The sequence below is a fragment of the Haliotis asinina genome, chromosome 5 (assembly GCF_037392515.1).
Source record: "Haliotis asinina isolate JCU_RB_2024 chromosome 5, JCU_Hal_asi_v2, whole genome shotgun sequence".
NCBI lineage: Eukaryota > Metazoa > Mollusca > Gastropoda > Lepetellida > Haliotidae > Haliotis > Haliotis asinina.
The window spans coordinates 58,521,239-58,534,303 of NC_090284.1; the positions used below are offsets into that span (position 1 = coordinate 58,521,239).

At 37.1% G+C, this 13,065-nt stretch overlaps 1 protein-coding gene across 2 annotated transcripts in view; it reads right to left on the minus strand.

Moving 5' to 3' along the window:
- The window catches only part of LOC137283716 (phosphoinositide 3-kinase adapter protein 1-like), a 34,966-nt gene that overhangs the window by 4,328 nt on the left and 17,573 nt on the right, over nucleotides 1-13,065 (minus strand). For both annotated transcript variants that reach the window (XM_067815381.1, XM_067815380.1), the window contains exons 3-10: nucleotides 12,426-12,558; nucleotides 11,410-11,670; nucleotides 10,157-10,372; nucleotides 4,270-4,410; nucleotides 3,388-3,438; nucleotides 2,211-2,276; nucleotides 1,106-1,716; nucleotides 134-256 (exon numbers count right to left, since the gene is read on the minus strand). In XM_067815381.1, the coding sequence (XP_067671482.1) occupies nucleotides 134-256; nucleotides 1,106-1,716; nucleotides 2,211-2,276; nucleotides 3,388-3,438; nucleotides 4,270-4,410; nucleotides 10,157-10,372; nucleotides 11,410-11,670; nucleotides 12,426-12,558 (1,602 nt within the window). The remainder of the gene's footprint in view (nucleotides 1-133; nucleotides 257-1,105; nucleotides 1,717-2,210; nucleotides 2,277-3,387; nucleotides 3,439-4,269; nucleotides 4,411-10,156; nucleotides 10,373-11,409; nucleotides 11,671-12,425; nucleotides 12,559-13,065) is intronic.

The window sequence follows — 13,065 nt, forward strand, 5'->3', positions numbered from 1 at the left end:
TTTGATGAAGAGTGTTTTCAATGTCAACATTATAAAATGCTAATGGAATAAGACATTTAATTTTGTAGCAACCGAAAAGCACACATGGAAGGTACTGTACTGAGAAAATGAAGGCTACTGTTTCCATGGTTACCTTCTGTTTGCCACTGCTAGAAAGGTCATGCTCACTGGAGTGTTTTTTCATGCCAATGCGTTTGAGGAATGATGAGATCTTACTTCGGGTTGTGGTTCTCCCTCTCATGGAAAACTCACTGGTCTGTAATCAGCAGCAAGAAAACATTGATTCAGTGAACAGCAAGACAAGTCAGGAAATAGTTGTATTAGTTCAACGAATAGTAACAAAAGTCTCAGAACTGGAGCAGCTAGTCATGGAATAACATTAACAAGTCACTGAATAACTGCAAAAAGTCATGGAATAACCACAAGTCATGGAATAGCAGCAACAAGTAGTGGAATAACCACCACAAGACATGGAATAACAGCAACAAGTAGTGCAATAACCACCACAAGACATGGAATAACAGCAACAAGTAGTGGAATAACCACCACAAGACATGGAATAACAGCAACAAGAAGTGGAATAACCACCACAAGACATGGAATAACAGCAACAAGAAGTGGAATAACCACCACAAGACATGGAATAACAGCAACAAGAAGTGGAATAACCACCACAAGACATGGAATAACAGCAACAAGAAGTGGAATAACCACCACAAGACATGGAATAACAGCAACAAGAAGTGGAATAACCACCACAAGACATGGAATAACAGCAACAAGTAGTGGAATAACAGTAGCAAGTTAAAGAATACAAGTCATGGACTACAGGAACAAGTTTTGAAATTTCAACTACAAGTTAAAGAGTATCACTAAATAACAGCTACCCGTAAAAGAATAGCAGAAACAAGTCATGAAATATCAGCGACAAGAATTGGATTAACATTCATGAATCACAGACTTTAAGCAATAAGTCATAGACTTACAGCAACTTGTCACAGAATATCAGAAACAAGTCAAGGATTTACAGCAACAAGTCAAAGAATACCAGCTGCATGTCATGGAATACTAGCAACTAGTCATAGATCTGACCTTCAAGACTTACCGTGTACACATCCCCAATCAGAGCACTTGGTTGTTCATGTTCTTCCATTCTAACATTGGATGCTTCATCGTCAGACAGCACATGTTCCAATGGGACACCTTGTGTTCCTGATGGGGAGGAAGAAGCCATGATGTCTCCATATAGTTGAGACACCAGCTGGGTGTCTTCACTAGGAACATCTGGTGTGGACTCCAACGACTTCTCAGTTTTCACATACGATTCTCTTTCACTTGTGTGAGGAGATTCGGAGGGACTAGACTCATAAACATCGGAAACTTTAGGGCAGGACGAACTCCTGGGTTTTGGAAATGTTGGTGGAGGTGGCTTGACAGAGGAGCCAGGGCGAGATGATGTTGATGAGGACACTGATGAAGACAAGGACTGTGATGGGGATGCAGACTGGGAAAGTTGAGGTTTGGAAAGCTGTGGTTTAGCAGGTGTTGGAGGGCCTTTCTTAGGAGGAAGGGATGGAGGAGGTTTGAAGCTGCTAAGGAAGTCGGTCAAGGCTTCAGGAGAACTTGAGATCTCTTCTGCTGATCCCTCGCTGGCTGGACGGGGGCTGCGGGGCTTTGAGGCATCTGATGTGCTGTCTTCACCATTGGAAGAGGCAGCTGTAAAGAAAATCAGGAGTTTATAATCACCTCTTGGTAGTTCTCCAAAATACAAATATGAAATTTTATTGGTAATTTCAATGAATGTTTAGGCTTGCTAATGGTAATTAATGCTAACCAATATCTAACAATTCCTATGTAAGCAATGTGTCCAAGATTTTATCTCATATATTTTTTACTGTTTTCATCATGCTTGGCCCATGTTTATATCATACGTTTGTTTTGTTAGCATATTTGCATTTTGTTCAGGACGTGCAGAAGCTGGCATTTATGTTAACTAGATCAATAAACTCATTTTTAAGCAATGGTTTGTCTATTTTTATACCATATGTTTGTTTTGTTTCATAAAAATCTATTAAATTACTGACTTTTTTGCCAGGCAATCATGTCAAAGAACTACTTCTTATCACAACTTCCTTGATCTAAAGCACAGGATCCAAATGTGCCATCTCCAGTGCATTAAGCCAGTTACATAATTAACACGACACACTTACTTTCTGAGTTCATGAAGGACAGCCTCTTGCCTCCTTCTGACACGGATCTCTGAACTTCCTCTTTGCCTTGAACACAGAATGTATCAAATATCAGTTCGAAATATACAGCACATGTCTTATCTGTGAATCAATCCATGGGCTTAGGGTAAATTCACAACATACAAAGAACTATTATGCAAGAGCATTGTGAGAGTATATAGGAGTGAGTAAGTCATTCAATACTTTTCTGATGCTGTTGTTTGCAATATTGTTTGATATTGCAAATATCATCTGTTTGCAATAACAGCGAGTGAGTTTAGTTTTAGGCCGCTTGCAGCAATATTCCAGCAATATCATGGCAGGGACACCAGGTATGGGTTTTATGCATTGTACCCATAAGGGAATCAAACCTGGGTCTTTGCCATGACAAGCCAACACTTAACCACTAGGCTACCCCACCATCCCTTTAACAACAGGTTAATACCTCACTCACTGCACCAACAGGCAAATAAAAAACCAGCACCTTTGGCATGTTTAACTACTAGGCTACCCTACAACATCTAAAGCATAGTATTTACATGAGTTGCAACACAAAGCTATTATTTCAGGAATTAATAATCTTCACTTGGTCGGTTTCCAGATTATGTAAAAGTAGTGTTTTCACAATCTGCAATTCTGCAAGTACTTGTATTGTATGGCAGTTATAAGTGAAGCATGTTGCTTTTGTCCATTTACAAAAACACACACATGCAGATCCCAACCCCACACCCACATCAACTGCTGAAGCATACTAGGTGCAATGGTGATTTTGATCTTGGACGTATGAGGACTCTGTATCTCTTTGAAGGAAGATAAAACATTTGGCTGGTTGGTTGTTTAACACCACACTCAGCAATATTTCAGCTCAACAATAAAATCTGGAAAATCCAGTTATCAACCACGTCAGCTGATGATCGTTCTATACAAATGGCATACAATGACGTGTCAGCGAGTCTGCCCACCAGGTCCTGTTACTCCTCTTATGACAAGCATGGGTTGCTGAAGACCAATTCCAATGCAGATCTTCATGGGTTTAAAAAGCCCTTACAACGAAAACTCAGATATGTTTATAACAGTTTGGCATCCAGTACATGGCGAATTCTGAGATTATATGGGATATAAACAGCTTAAAAGAGTTGAAATAAATTGGTAAAAGTACCTTTGGATTTTGTTCTCTTCTTACAGGGAAAGGGCTTATCTTCTTGGAGGACTGAAATATATTTAAATAAAATGAAAAGAAAATAACAAACATATTCTTTCAAACACAAATAGTTTTGTCGCAGGGATGATTCAAATATTAAAGCAGACGAGCACAACAGATGTGAAAGTTTGGGTGTCACTTAAAGGTATGAACCTTAGCACTGAGAACTATTCAGGGAGTGGTCATTTTAGACAATGAGGTGTCATGGGAATATGTTAGCGCTGCAACGATTCACCCTGACCTTGATTTGATTACTTTTTCAAAATTTGATTCAATTCTTCACATAAGTAAAACATCAGGTTTCATCCAACACTCGAGTCAGCAATTCTAGCCTGAAATCCATTGTCAACTTGGTGATGTCTACTAACAACAATTCTCATTAGATAATTAGCCCTGTATTATCAATGCCATTTTGCTCTATTCCAGCATTCAAAACCGTGAGTGCTCGATTTGGGAGTCATATATATGTTCTGGCTACGTGGAAATAATTTGAACAGGTATTCAAACATGGCTTTGAAATAGTGATGATGGTTATCGAAAATCAAAACTAAGGTGTCAAATTCAATTTTCAATAAATCGAACTGAATAGTTGCAGCCCTGGCAAATATTACAAGTGTTTGGAAGGGGGTGCAGATCAAGATATAAATATGACATAATTCCAAGATTCACTCTCTCAATTTCCGGCAATCAACAACCAGTCCCAAATATGTTTGACAAATGATTATATTAGTAATGACAGCACCAAACTAAAACTAACATGATGTTAGCCCTTTGAAACTATTTCCATATCAGTCTTTCATTGTCACATTTCCTTGTACAATATCTCCAGCAGGTATTCACCTTTCTGTAAACCAGTCATGTCCATATATGGCGATTCCAAGTCCAACACTCCTTCCGTAGGAATTTGGTTGATGTAGTGATATGCCTTCATATGAGGGGCAGGGGGAGGTAACTCTGGTTCCATGATCCCACTGTCCACGTCTGCAATGCATGATGGGTAATAAGGTTGGAGTGATTGCAGTGATGAAGATGATGATGATGGTGATGATGCTGGGAATATGATAATGGTCACAAAGTTCAATTCTTTGGGGATTCAGTACGTTCTTGACATTTTAGTCCAAAAGGCAGTCCCAGTTTTAACAAGTATGGTGTTTTCCAGGGGATGTTATGAGTCCTATTTCTTCTCAAGGACACAATCCAATATCTGTCTCCCATTTTCACAAAGCTGTATACATGAACTGCATGAATCATGAACCATGAACCATGATCACAATTCTTCTCACATTTCAGTGTCCAAACTTTCTGGGAATGATGCTGGCTCACAAACAACAAGCCACACTGAGCAGCAAAGGAAATGCAACTGTAGCTTTGTATCAAAATTTTAAATAGAAGACATAACAGCCTTACTTTAATGAGATTTCACTTTTCAGAAAACTGCATTTCTTTTGCAGTTCAGTGTATATACAATGAAACGTTATTACTATTACTCCACTATGAAAGAGGTGAATATTACGATGTATGTTCAATACACATGTAAATATGTGTATATAGAAATCACATGCAATAACAGGTATACTTTTACACAGAGATGAAGCTAGACAATAGGCATTTCACATGACCTCTGATGATAAAATAATACAGAGAATGAAATCAGAGAAAAATATTAGTAAGAATAAACCTTAGAATAACACCGAAGTTGGCACTAAACAACACATCTTTGTCATTTTGTGCATGAGATTATTGAGTCACAAGTCACAGTCACAGTAGAAACTATAAATATCAATTTATAACCCACTCAACAGAGAATATAAATGTCAATTTATAACCCACTCAACAGAAAATAAATGTCTCAACTCATAACCCACTTGCTTCAATTTTTATGAACTAGAAAACTGGTCACTTTTTAAAAATTCAAACAGAACTAACTGTAGACTAATTAAACAATAAATCATTAAAATACATTCCCTGGCCATCAGAGTAGATTGACTGAGTAGACTGATCGAAACAGAAGCAGAAAAAACTGAAGGAATAGACGGAAACATAGAGCTTCAGTGAACCTTAAAATATGATGAATCGTATAAATAGCAACTGATGCTTTATAATCATAGCAAATTAGTTACAAATAAAACATTAATTATACATTTACATATTCTAAAATGCAAACTTTTGACAACTTAGAGTTACTGGCCTTTCGTTTGAGTCACAAGAGGGAAGGAAATGGACGACTTTGAAATTCATAGCAATACCCATTCTGTTTCACTGACACATAGATTGGCAATAGTTGAATACTGTGTCAATACTACTGCAAAGCTGCTTCTTTTGCTGTAGAATTGCAATTGCAAAAACAGCCCCTAAAGTCACCATATCTAATTTTTTTTCTGTACTGACCTGGGCAAACAGATTTGTAGTTCGATCACCCAAATTTATTCGCAAGAAAAAACAAACAGTAAAATCATAAAACAGAACTAAATGATAACAAAAACAAAAAAACTCACCACAAAACAAAGAGGGCCAGACAAATATCGATTGTTATTTACAACAATGCTACATATATACAGCGAAGATGCCAACATGGCGGAAATGTTCAGAAATGACATATCAGTATCTTGGGAGCTTTTTGGGATGAGATGATTCTGAAAATCAATAAGGGAGGACTTATTAGTACTTTGTCATATATTTCTGCATATTTCTTTTCATTTTCCTATGATTATTATTTCATATGCGTATCTTTTGGAAATTGTAAAGTAAGCCCTTCAGAAAGGTACACCTCTGTTCACAGTGCCAGTCCCCAGTTGGGGCAGTTACCAGTAAAACTTTCTAACGTAGAGACGTCAAATTAGAAATCACAATTTCATGAATGAATGCTTGGAATATAATACTGAAGAGTACAAACACAAGGGAAAGTAAATGCATCAAGTTTTTCAAAGGAAGATGTTTCAAAACGGGCAAGCTCTGTCATACTACATGAAAACATTTAAAGTCTCCATGATAAAGCAGGCAATAATTGTACCCCATGAGAATTTTTACTAAATATCGCAAACAAAAAGTAAAAATTTGGTCGTAATGTGAATAAGCAGTCAAACATAGTACTTAAGTCTATGGACAAATTTGTAATGACGTTCAATTTATTATATTGGTGAAATTTATATAAAACATTTTCATGACTTCTGGAGCCATCCTAACAACAAGTATCTCTGTATGATGAGACAGTGATCTACAAAACTTTATAGCAGAAGGTTTGTTGCTAAGAAAAAAGTTTCAGCAAAATGGTTGACATGTGCAGACTTGAACTCATAAGACAAGGAAATGCATCAACATCTGGGCCACTTCAAATATAGTAAATGTTACCAGCACAGCTTTATATCATTGCACATATTGCATCTTATTCAAGACATTTGCAGCAAACTATGTCATGTTTCCAGAAAACAAACAAAATTCTAATCAATGAGTAGAAATTTCTTTTGAATTTGAAACCTAACAAAACTAGGCCACACCCGCTTTCGGTATTGTGAAATTTGTCTTGTCACTTATGCTACATTACAGTGGTGAAAATTTTCAACGATTTCATACTGTTGTCTACATTTTTTGTGTAAAGGATTGAATTCCAAGTGACAGACTGAGTATGGTTTTAATGTCACTTTTAGCAAGACTCCAGCTATACAATGGCAGAGGACACTAGAAATGGGCTTCGCACATTGTACCCATGTGGGGAATTGAACTTGGGTCTTTGGCCTGACGAGAACATGCTTCAACCACTAGGCTGACTCACTGACCTTAAGGATTGCATAAGCAGTCAGCAAAGGTTTTAATGTTGTCTTACATACTTACAAGAACAAACTTCAATGTATTTAACATTAACTTATGCTTAAAGGCAAAGTCTTCACTACATAACATGAAAAGAAATTGACGTGGAAATTATTTTACTGTACGTAATTTCTTCTTACATGAATTTTTTTTAAAAAATACAATATCGAAACAAGAAGACAAAGTCATCAATCTCCCCTGCAATGGCAAAATATCCTTCATGAATATGTCTACAAGTTATGATTATGCCAAATGTTTTGGTGAGTATATGGAAAAGTGGAAGGGGAGCAATGAAAGGTTTTAAAACTTCTGCTCCTGAAAGGAGCACAAGTACCAATGTAAGTCGCAGTCAAACTTGTTGCCATGGAAGCACCAAAATTATTTTATTCAGAATTCCAAAACTACCAAGTTTGGTGAAGAAATATTAAACTATTTGAAGTTCTGCTCCCCAAAAGATAAATGTATGTGGACGGATGCAAGGATGGATGCACACATGGATTGATAAGAACGTGTTTTAATACCCCCAGCAAAACAGATTGTTTGGACAATAATTTCAGTCACACGTGTGCCTACACAAATCACTTAAAAGAATATCATCAAATATTCTATTTGCTCTAGTTTCTAAGGATATGAGAGCTCAACCATAACAGAATTGTGTGATGCATGTGCTGCCAGAGAGATAATACTACAATTAATCTTATCCAGTGATTCTCCAGGATACATTTCATGAATAGTCTTTTTACCCCAAATCGAGAAACTGAATTCATGCTGAAAGAGTAATCCTTATGTTTTACTTTCATCAGGGAAGAGGGAAACTTAAGTACCAAGATGTCCTTTTGTCTGTCATTATTAAGGAAATGAAATCATATTGACAACTTTCCTGCTCATGAGTACAACAGTATGTTGTCTATGTACGAGGAAGTATGTTGCAGTTAAGATGAAATGTTTGACACTTTTGTCATAGTTCCATACAATAATTAACATCTGACAATTAACAAAAACGTTAACAAAAGCTGTGATATCATTGTTAATTGACAAAATAGAAGAAAAAAAAATATGGGATCACATGAAAGCACAAGTGTTCCTCTAATCTTTTTCCAGATGTCTTCACAAAATGTGTATTGCATAGCTTTGAAAGAAATGTGGGCAAAAATGAAGAAACTTGTGCTTTCATGTGATCCTTTATTTTTTCCCTCAGTATATACATTTTTTGTTCAATTTCATGATATTACATTTTTAGCTATTTTCTAAGCTATGTGAAGTGCCTATGACTATTGTTACATATATTTTGTATTTATGTGTATGAGTATATAGTACTGCAAAACAAGTAAACAGTGGTAACAGTAAATAGAGTGAGTGAGTGAATATGCCGCTTTCAGCAAAATTCCACAATATTATGGCTCGGACATGAGAGACGGGCTTCACACACTGTATCCATGTGGGGAGTTGAACCCATGTGTCAGATGTGATGATTGTTCAACAAGTGAATAGTGACTATATATCTATAACATGTACTACACTGTAAGACTTGCTGACAAAAAATTCTTGTCCATGCACTTTTAATATTCAAATTGTAGTTTATAATGCCTGCTACAAACTGTACAGTAGGCAAAATGTCACTGTAGACTTTACACACAACATGACTCACGCTGGTTATACAAACAAACAAACAAACATCGGTTACCAGTCACCAAGCACATCAGACAAACATAACATGTTAAAAATATTTTGCTGAGGAGAAAATCTGTTCACTAAGCAGCCAGATTAGACATTTTTAAAAAAATTATGTAAGAGGCTTTCTGCCCTCTTCATGCAAAATGTACTGTTTCCCCAATAACAATTTCTATATTTTTAAAGAAATTCAAAACGACAAAAACGGTTCTTGGTACAGGAAACTCATGACTAATGATCTCAATATATCTTATGAACATGTTCAGAAGTCAAATTTCTTTCATTAAAGAGCAAACTTCTCTTCAGACTTTTCTCGTGGTAACAAGCAATCACGTAGTGAAAACATATACCTCCTGCTCTTAAAAAGGACAAATACATACATACTTAGCACTAAGCTCATTTTACACAATGGGCATTTTGAATATTAGATATGAAGCAATGAATGGATTGCAGGCAATTCAATAGCATGTGTTTGTGTTTTGTTAACCAATCAGTTGTTTTGCATCTGTGTTCTTGTATTGTTGCTTGATTGTGTACAGGAGTAGTCACACACAGTATCCATAACAATAGTCTAAGGATTACCAATCAGCCCTGAATGAGCATTTTTATGTCAAGTATCCCCTGTGGATGTATGGAGCTGAGATGCCAGTGTGAGTGAGTTTAGTTTGACACTGCACTCAGCAATATTCCAGCTGCATGGCAGCGGTCATAACCGAGTCTTGACCAGACAATCCAGTGATCAACAGCATGATCATCGATCTGCACAACTAGAAACCGATAACATGTGTCATCCAAGTCAGCGAGCCTGACCACCCGATCCCGTTAGTCGCCTCTTTTAACGACAAGCATAGGTTGCTGAAGGCCTGTTCTACCCCAGACCTTCCCCGGTCCCGAGATACCAACCCCGAAGTGTTGCAAATAATAGTCTGACCATAAAATTAGTAGTCCACTAAATACTTGAAATTAGGATGGGTTCTGAGAAAAACATCATGACACAAATCAAGCGCGAAGCTTTAATTCCAAATACTTCCAACAGCAGAGTTCCAAATTATCAGCATTACATTTCATCTTGTCTCTTTTTGTCGAAAAGGTATTAATTCACCAAAAATAAATGCTTTTGTCTATAGATCTGAATTGTAATGAATTTTCTTCAAATTTTGTAGAATTTCTAGTGCAATCGTACTGGCGTAGTCTGAGGCTAAAATGATGGTAAAATCGTAGAGGTAGGCATTTCTGTATGGAGGTTACTTACTGTGTTCCTCTACAATATGAGTTAGAAGTTGAGCAAGATGGTGGTAGCCCTTCCTTTCTGCAATATCACATGGGTAGTCACCATTACAGTTTTCCATGCAGCACGCCATCACAAGGAAAGCTGGCGGGAACCGCAGCAATTCTGTGCATGTTTTAACCAAGTTAAACTCAGCAGCAAAGTGAGCAATAGTCGGCCACTCGTGACTGCTCCTCTCATCTGGTGAAATACAAAGGTAAATGTCAGTGGGTCAATGTCAAGGTCAGAAGGTCACAGTACAGAAAATAAGTTGTTTTGGTTCCATATTAATATTGATCAATGACAACTGTGTTCGATCCACAAGTTTATGGTACACTATCTGAGTTACGACCACAGTGCTGGAAAGGTTACATGATGGGGGACAGGATCCTGATCTTTAATACTGATTGAACACATCTCTTGGTCAAATTCTGCCAAATCCTCAAGGTGGTCTGAGTCAGCTTTGACAAAAAAATACAATAATGCAACCAGCTTTCACTTTTAAAAACTGATTATAAGATTACATTCTAAATTTATTTCTTGTTTAATAGACTTTTGTTCTCGGAAAACCTATCGTCAGGAGTAGACAAAACAGTCACCAATCAAAGTGAATGGGAACACTTTTTATGGATAAACAACTTCTTTCTTGCAGTGGATGCAGCATTTCAGTGTAGATCCTAACACAGTTATCATGTATATGATGCACAACATATGCACACAGAGAAATAAGAAAATAAGACTACTCTCAGATCTTTTACAATCCAAGTAAACCAATCATGAATTTTTAAATACTAAAAGTATTTTGCTTTGGGCAACTTATGACCCGTATATGGGGCTCAAAAAATAATCTAAAACATTTTATGTAAGTTTACTTTTTTGGCTCATTTTTGAGCGAGAAAAATTAATTTTCCTTTTTGTCTTATTCGAAGACAATAAAATTGGTCTGGCCTTAATAGGAGTGAGTGAGTTTAGTTTTACACCACACTCAGCAATATTCCAGCTATATGGCAGCAGTCTGTAAATAACTGAGTCTGGACCAGACAATCCAGTGATCAACAGCATGAGCACTGATCTGCGCAATTGGGAAGGGATGACACGTGCCAAGCAAGTTAGCGAGTCTGACCACCCAATCCCATTAGTCGCCTCTTACGACAAGCATAGTTTCCTTTTATGGCAATGGGTTGCTGAAGGCCTATTCTTCTAAGGACCTTCAAGGGTCCCTTAACATGAATACTCACCGGTGACATTGGTTTCAAACATCTGAAGCATCTGTATATTCTGAGGGGACCATCTCTTCAGCTGCTGCGACATAGCTGCGTCTAATGCCTCATTTTTATCACTGTTCAATCCCAAGGCCTGACACATCAAGCTCATGGGGTCTGTAATGTCATGCAACAAGTTACACAATTGGTCCATTTTTGTCTGTAGTTTCACATGATCTTCACCTATCACTTGATCACCACTTGACACTTTCAGAGGTACAGTACCACTGGATCTGTCTGAAATACAAATGAACTCACGGATATTTTTTTAGTAAGTCAGTGAGTGAGTGAGTTTGGTTCTACGACACTTTTATCACTATTCTAGCAAATTTATCACTGGGGGACACCAGAAATGGGCTTCATAAATTGTACCCATGTCTGGAATCGAATCCGGGTCTTCCGCTTGATGAGTGAACGCTTAGAACAGGGGCGACTATTGAAGGGGAGACAACTACTGCAATAACGATAGTCTACTGCAACCAGCTATTGCAATAACGACAGTCTATTGCAAAAGTTTCTGTTCTCCCTCAATTCTTATTTAAAGTAAATTTTCAAATGAATGCATAGCTATAGTGTATATGAAATAAAAACAAGCTGGAGTATTTTCAGCCACTTTTAATAACTGACAAGAAACTTAAAACCTGGATCAAGTAAACAGTTAAAACGAAAATTCAATGAAGTGAAGTCTGAAGTGAAAGATAAAAACCTAGATGCACCAGAAAAATTACAGATGCACTGCCTTTGTTGCAATGTATATTGAAAGAAACATGCTCTTGAATCATATAGATGTTTTGTTATTAAGTTTACACAGACTAAACCTTACTTGTACCTGGTTTACCTATTAACTAGATTGCTCTCTGTAATACTGGGTTACACCATTGCAAGTAACTAAGCGATAAATCGAGCCAAATAAAGTCAGATAGTTTTTGGCTCAGTATCAACATGAATATAGGTCTAACAGATATGACACAAAGACATATCAGTATTTTTACCTGGGATATTCACTGCATATACAGCCTTATCAATGAACTCTGCTGTGACCTTGACTGGTGGTGATGTTTTTAGCTCCACAGTCAGATCGGTATCTGCTTGCCGGTCCAAGAGTATCAGAGTTTCAGGGGATGGCTAGCAAGAAAGAAAAAAAATACTGTCACGAGATAATGCATACATGGATAATTTTTTCTGGACTTCTGATGTGTTTGTAAGCAATACAGTAAGTTGTCAGCAAATATTACAAAAGCTTTCACAAACTGATATGGATCTTGTTACAAATGTTGCAAGGATAAGATCACAATACTTATGCAAATAAAATGACAAGCAGAATCTTGACATGTAAGAGCGAGTAGGGTTTAACACAACTTTTAGCAATATTCTATCAATGTCACGGTGGACACCAGCAATGGGCTTCTCAAATTGTGCCCATGTTGGGAATCGAACCCGGATCTTGTATGTGACAAGTGGACGCTTTAACCAAAGGGCTACCCCACCACCTAACATGGAAGAAGCTGTAATCCATTATCAAAGCCACACTCAGCTATTGCCAAGCAGGGTGATAACTACCATCCAATCATATTACTTGAATTTTTATTATTGATAAACAAAAATTGGAATTATTTAATTCCAATCTGCAGG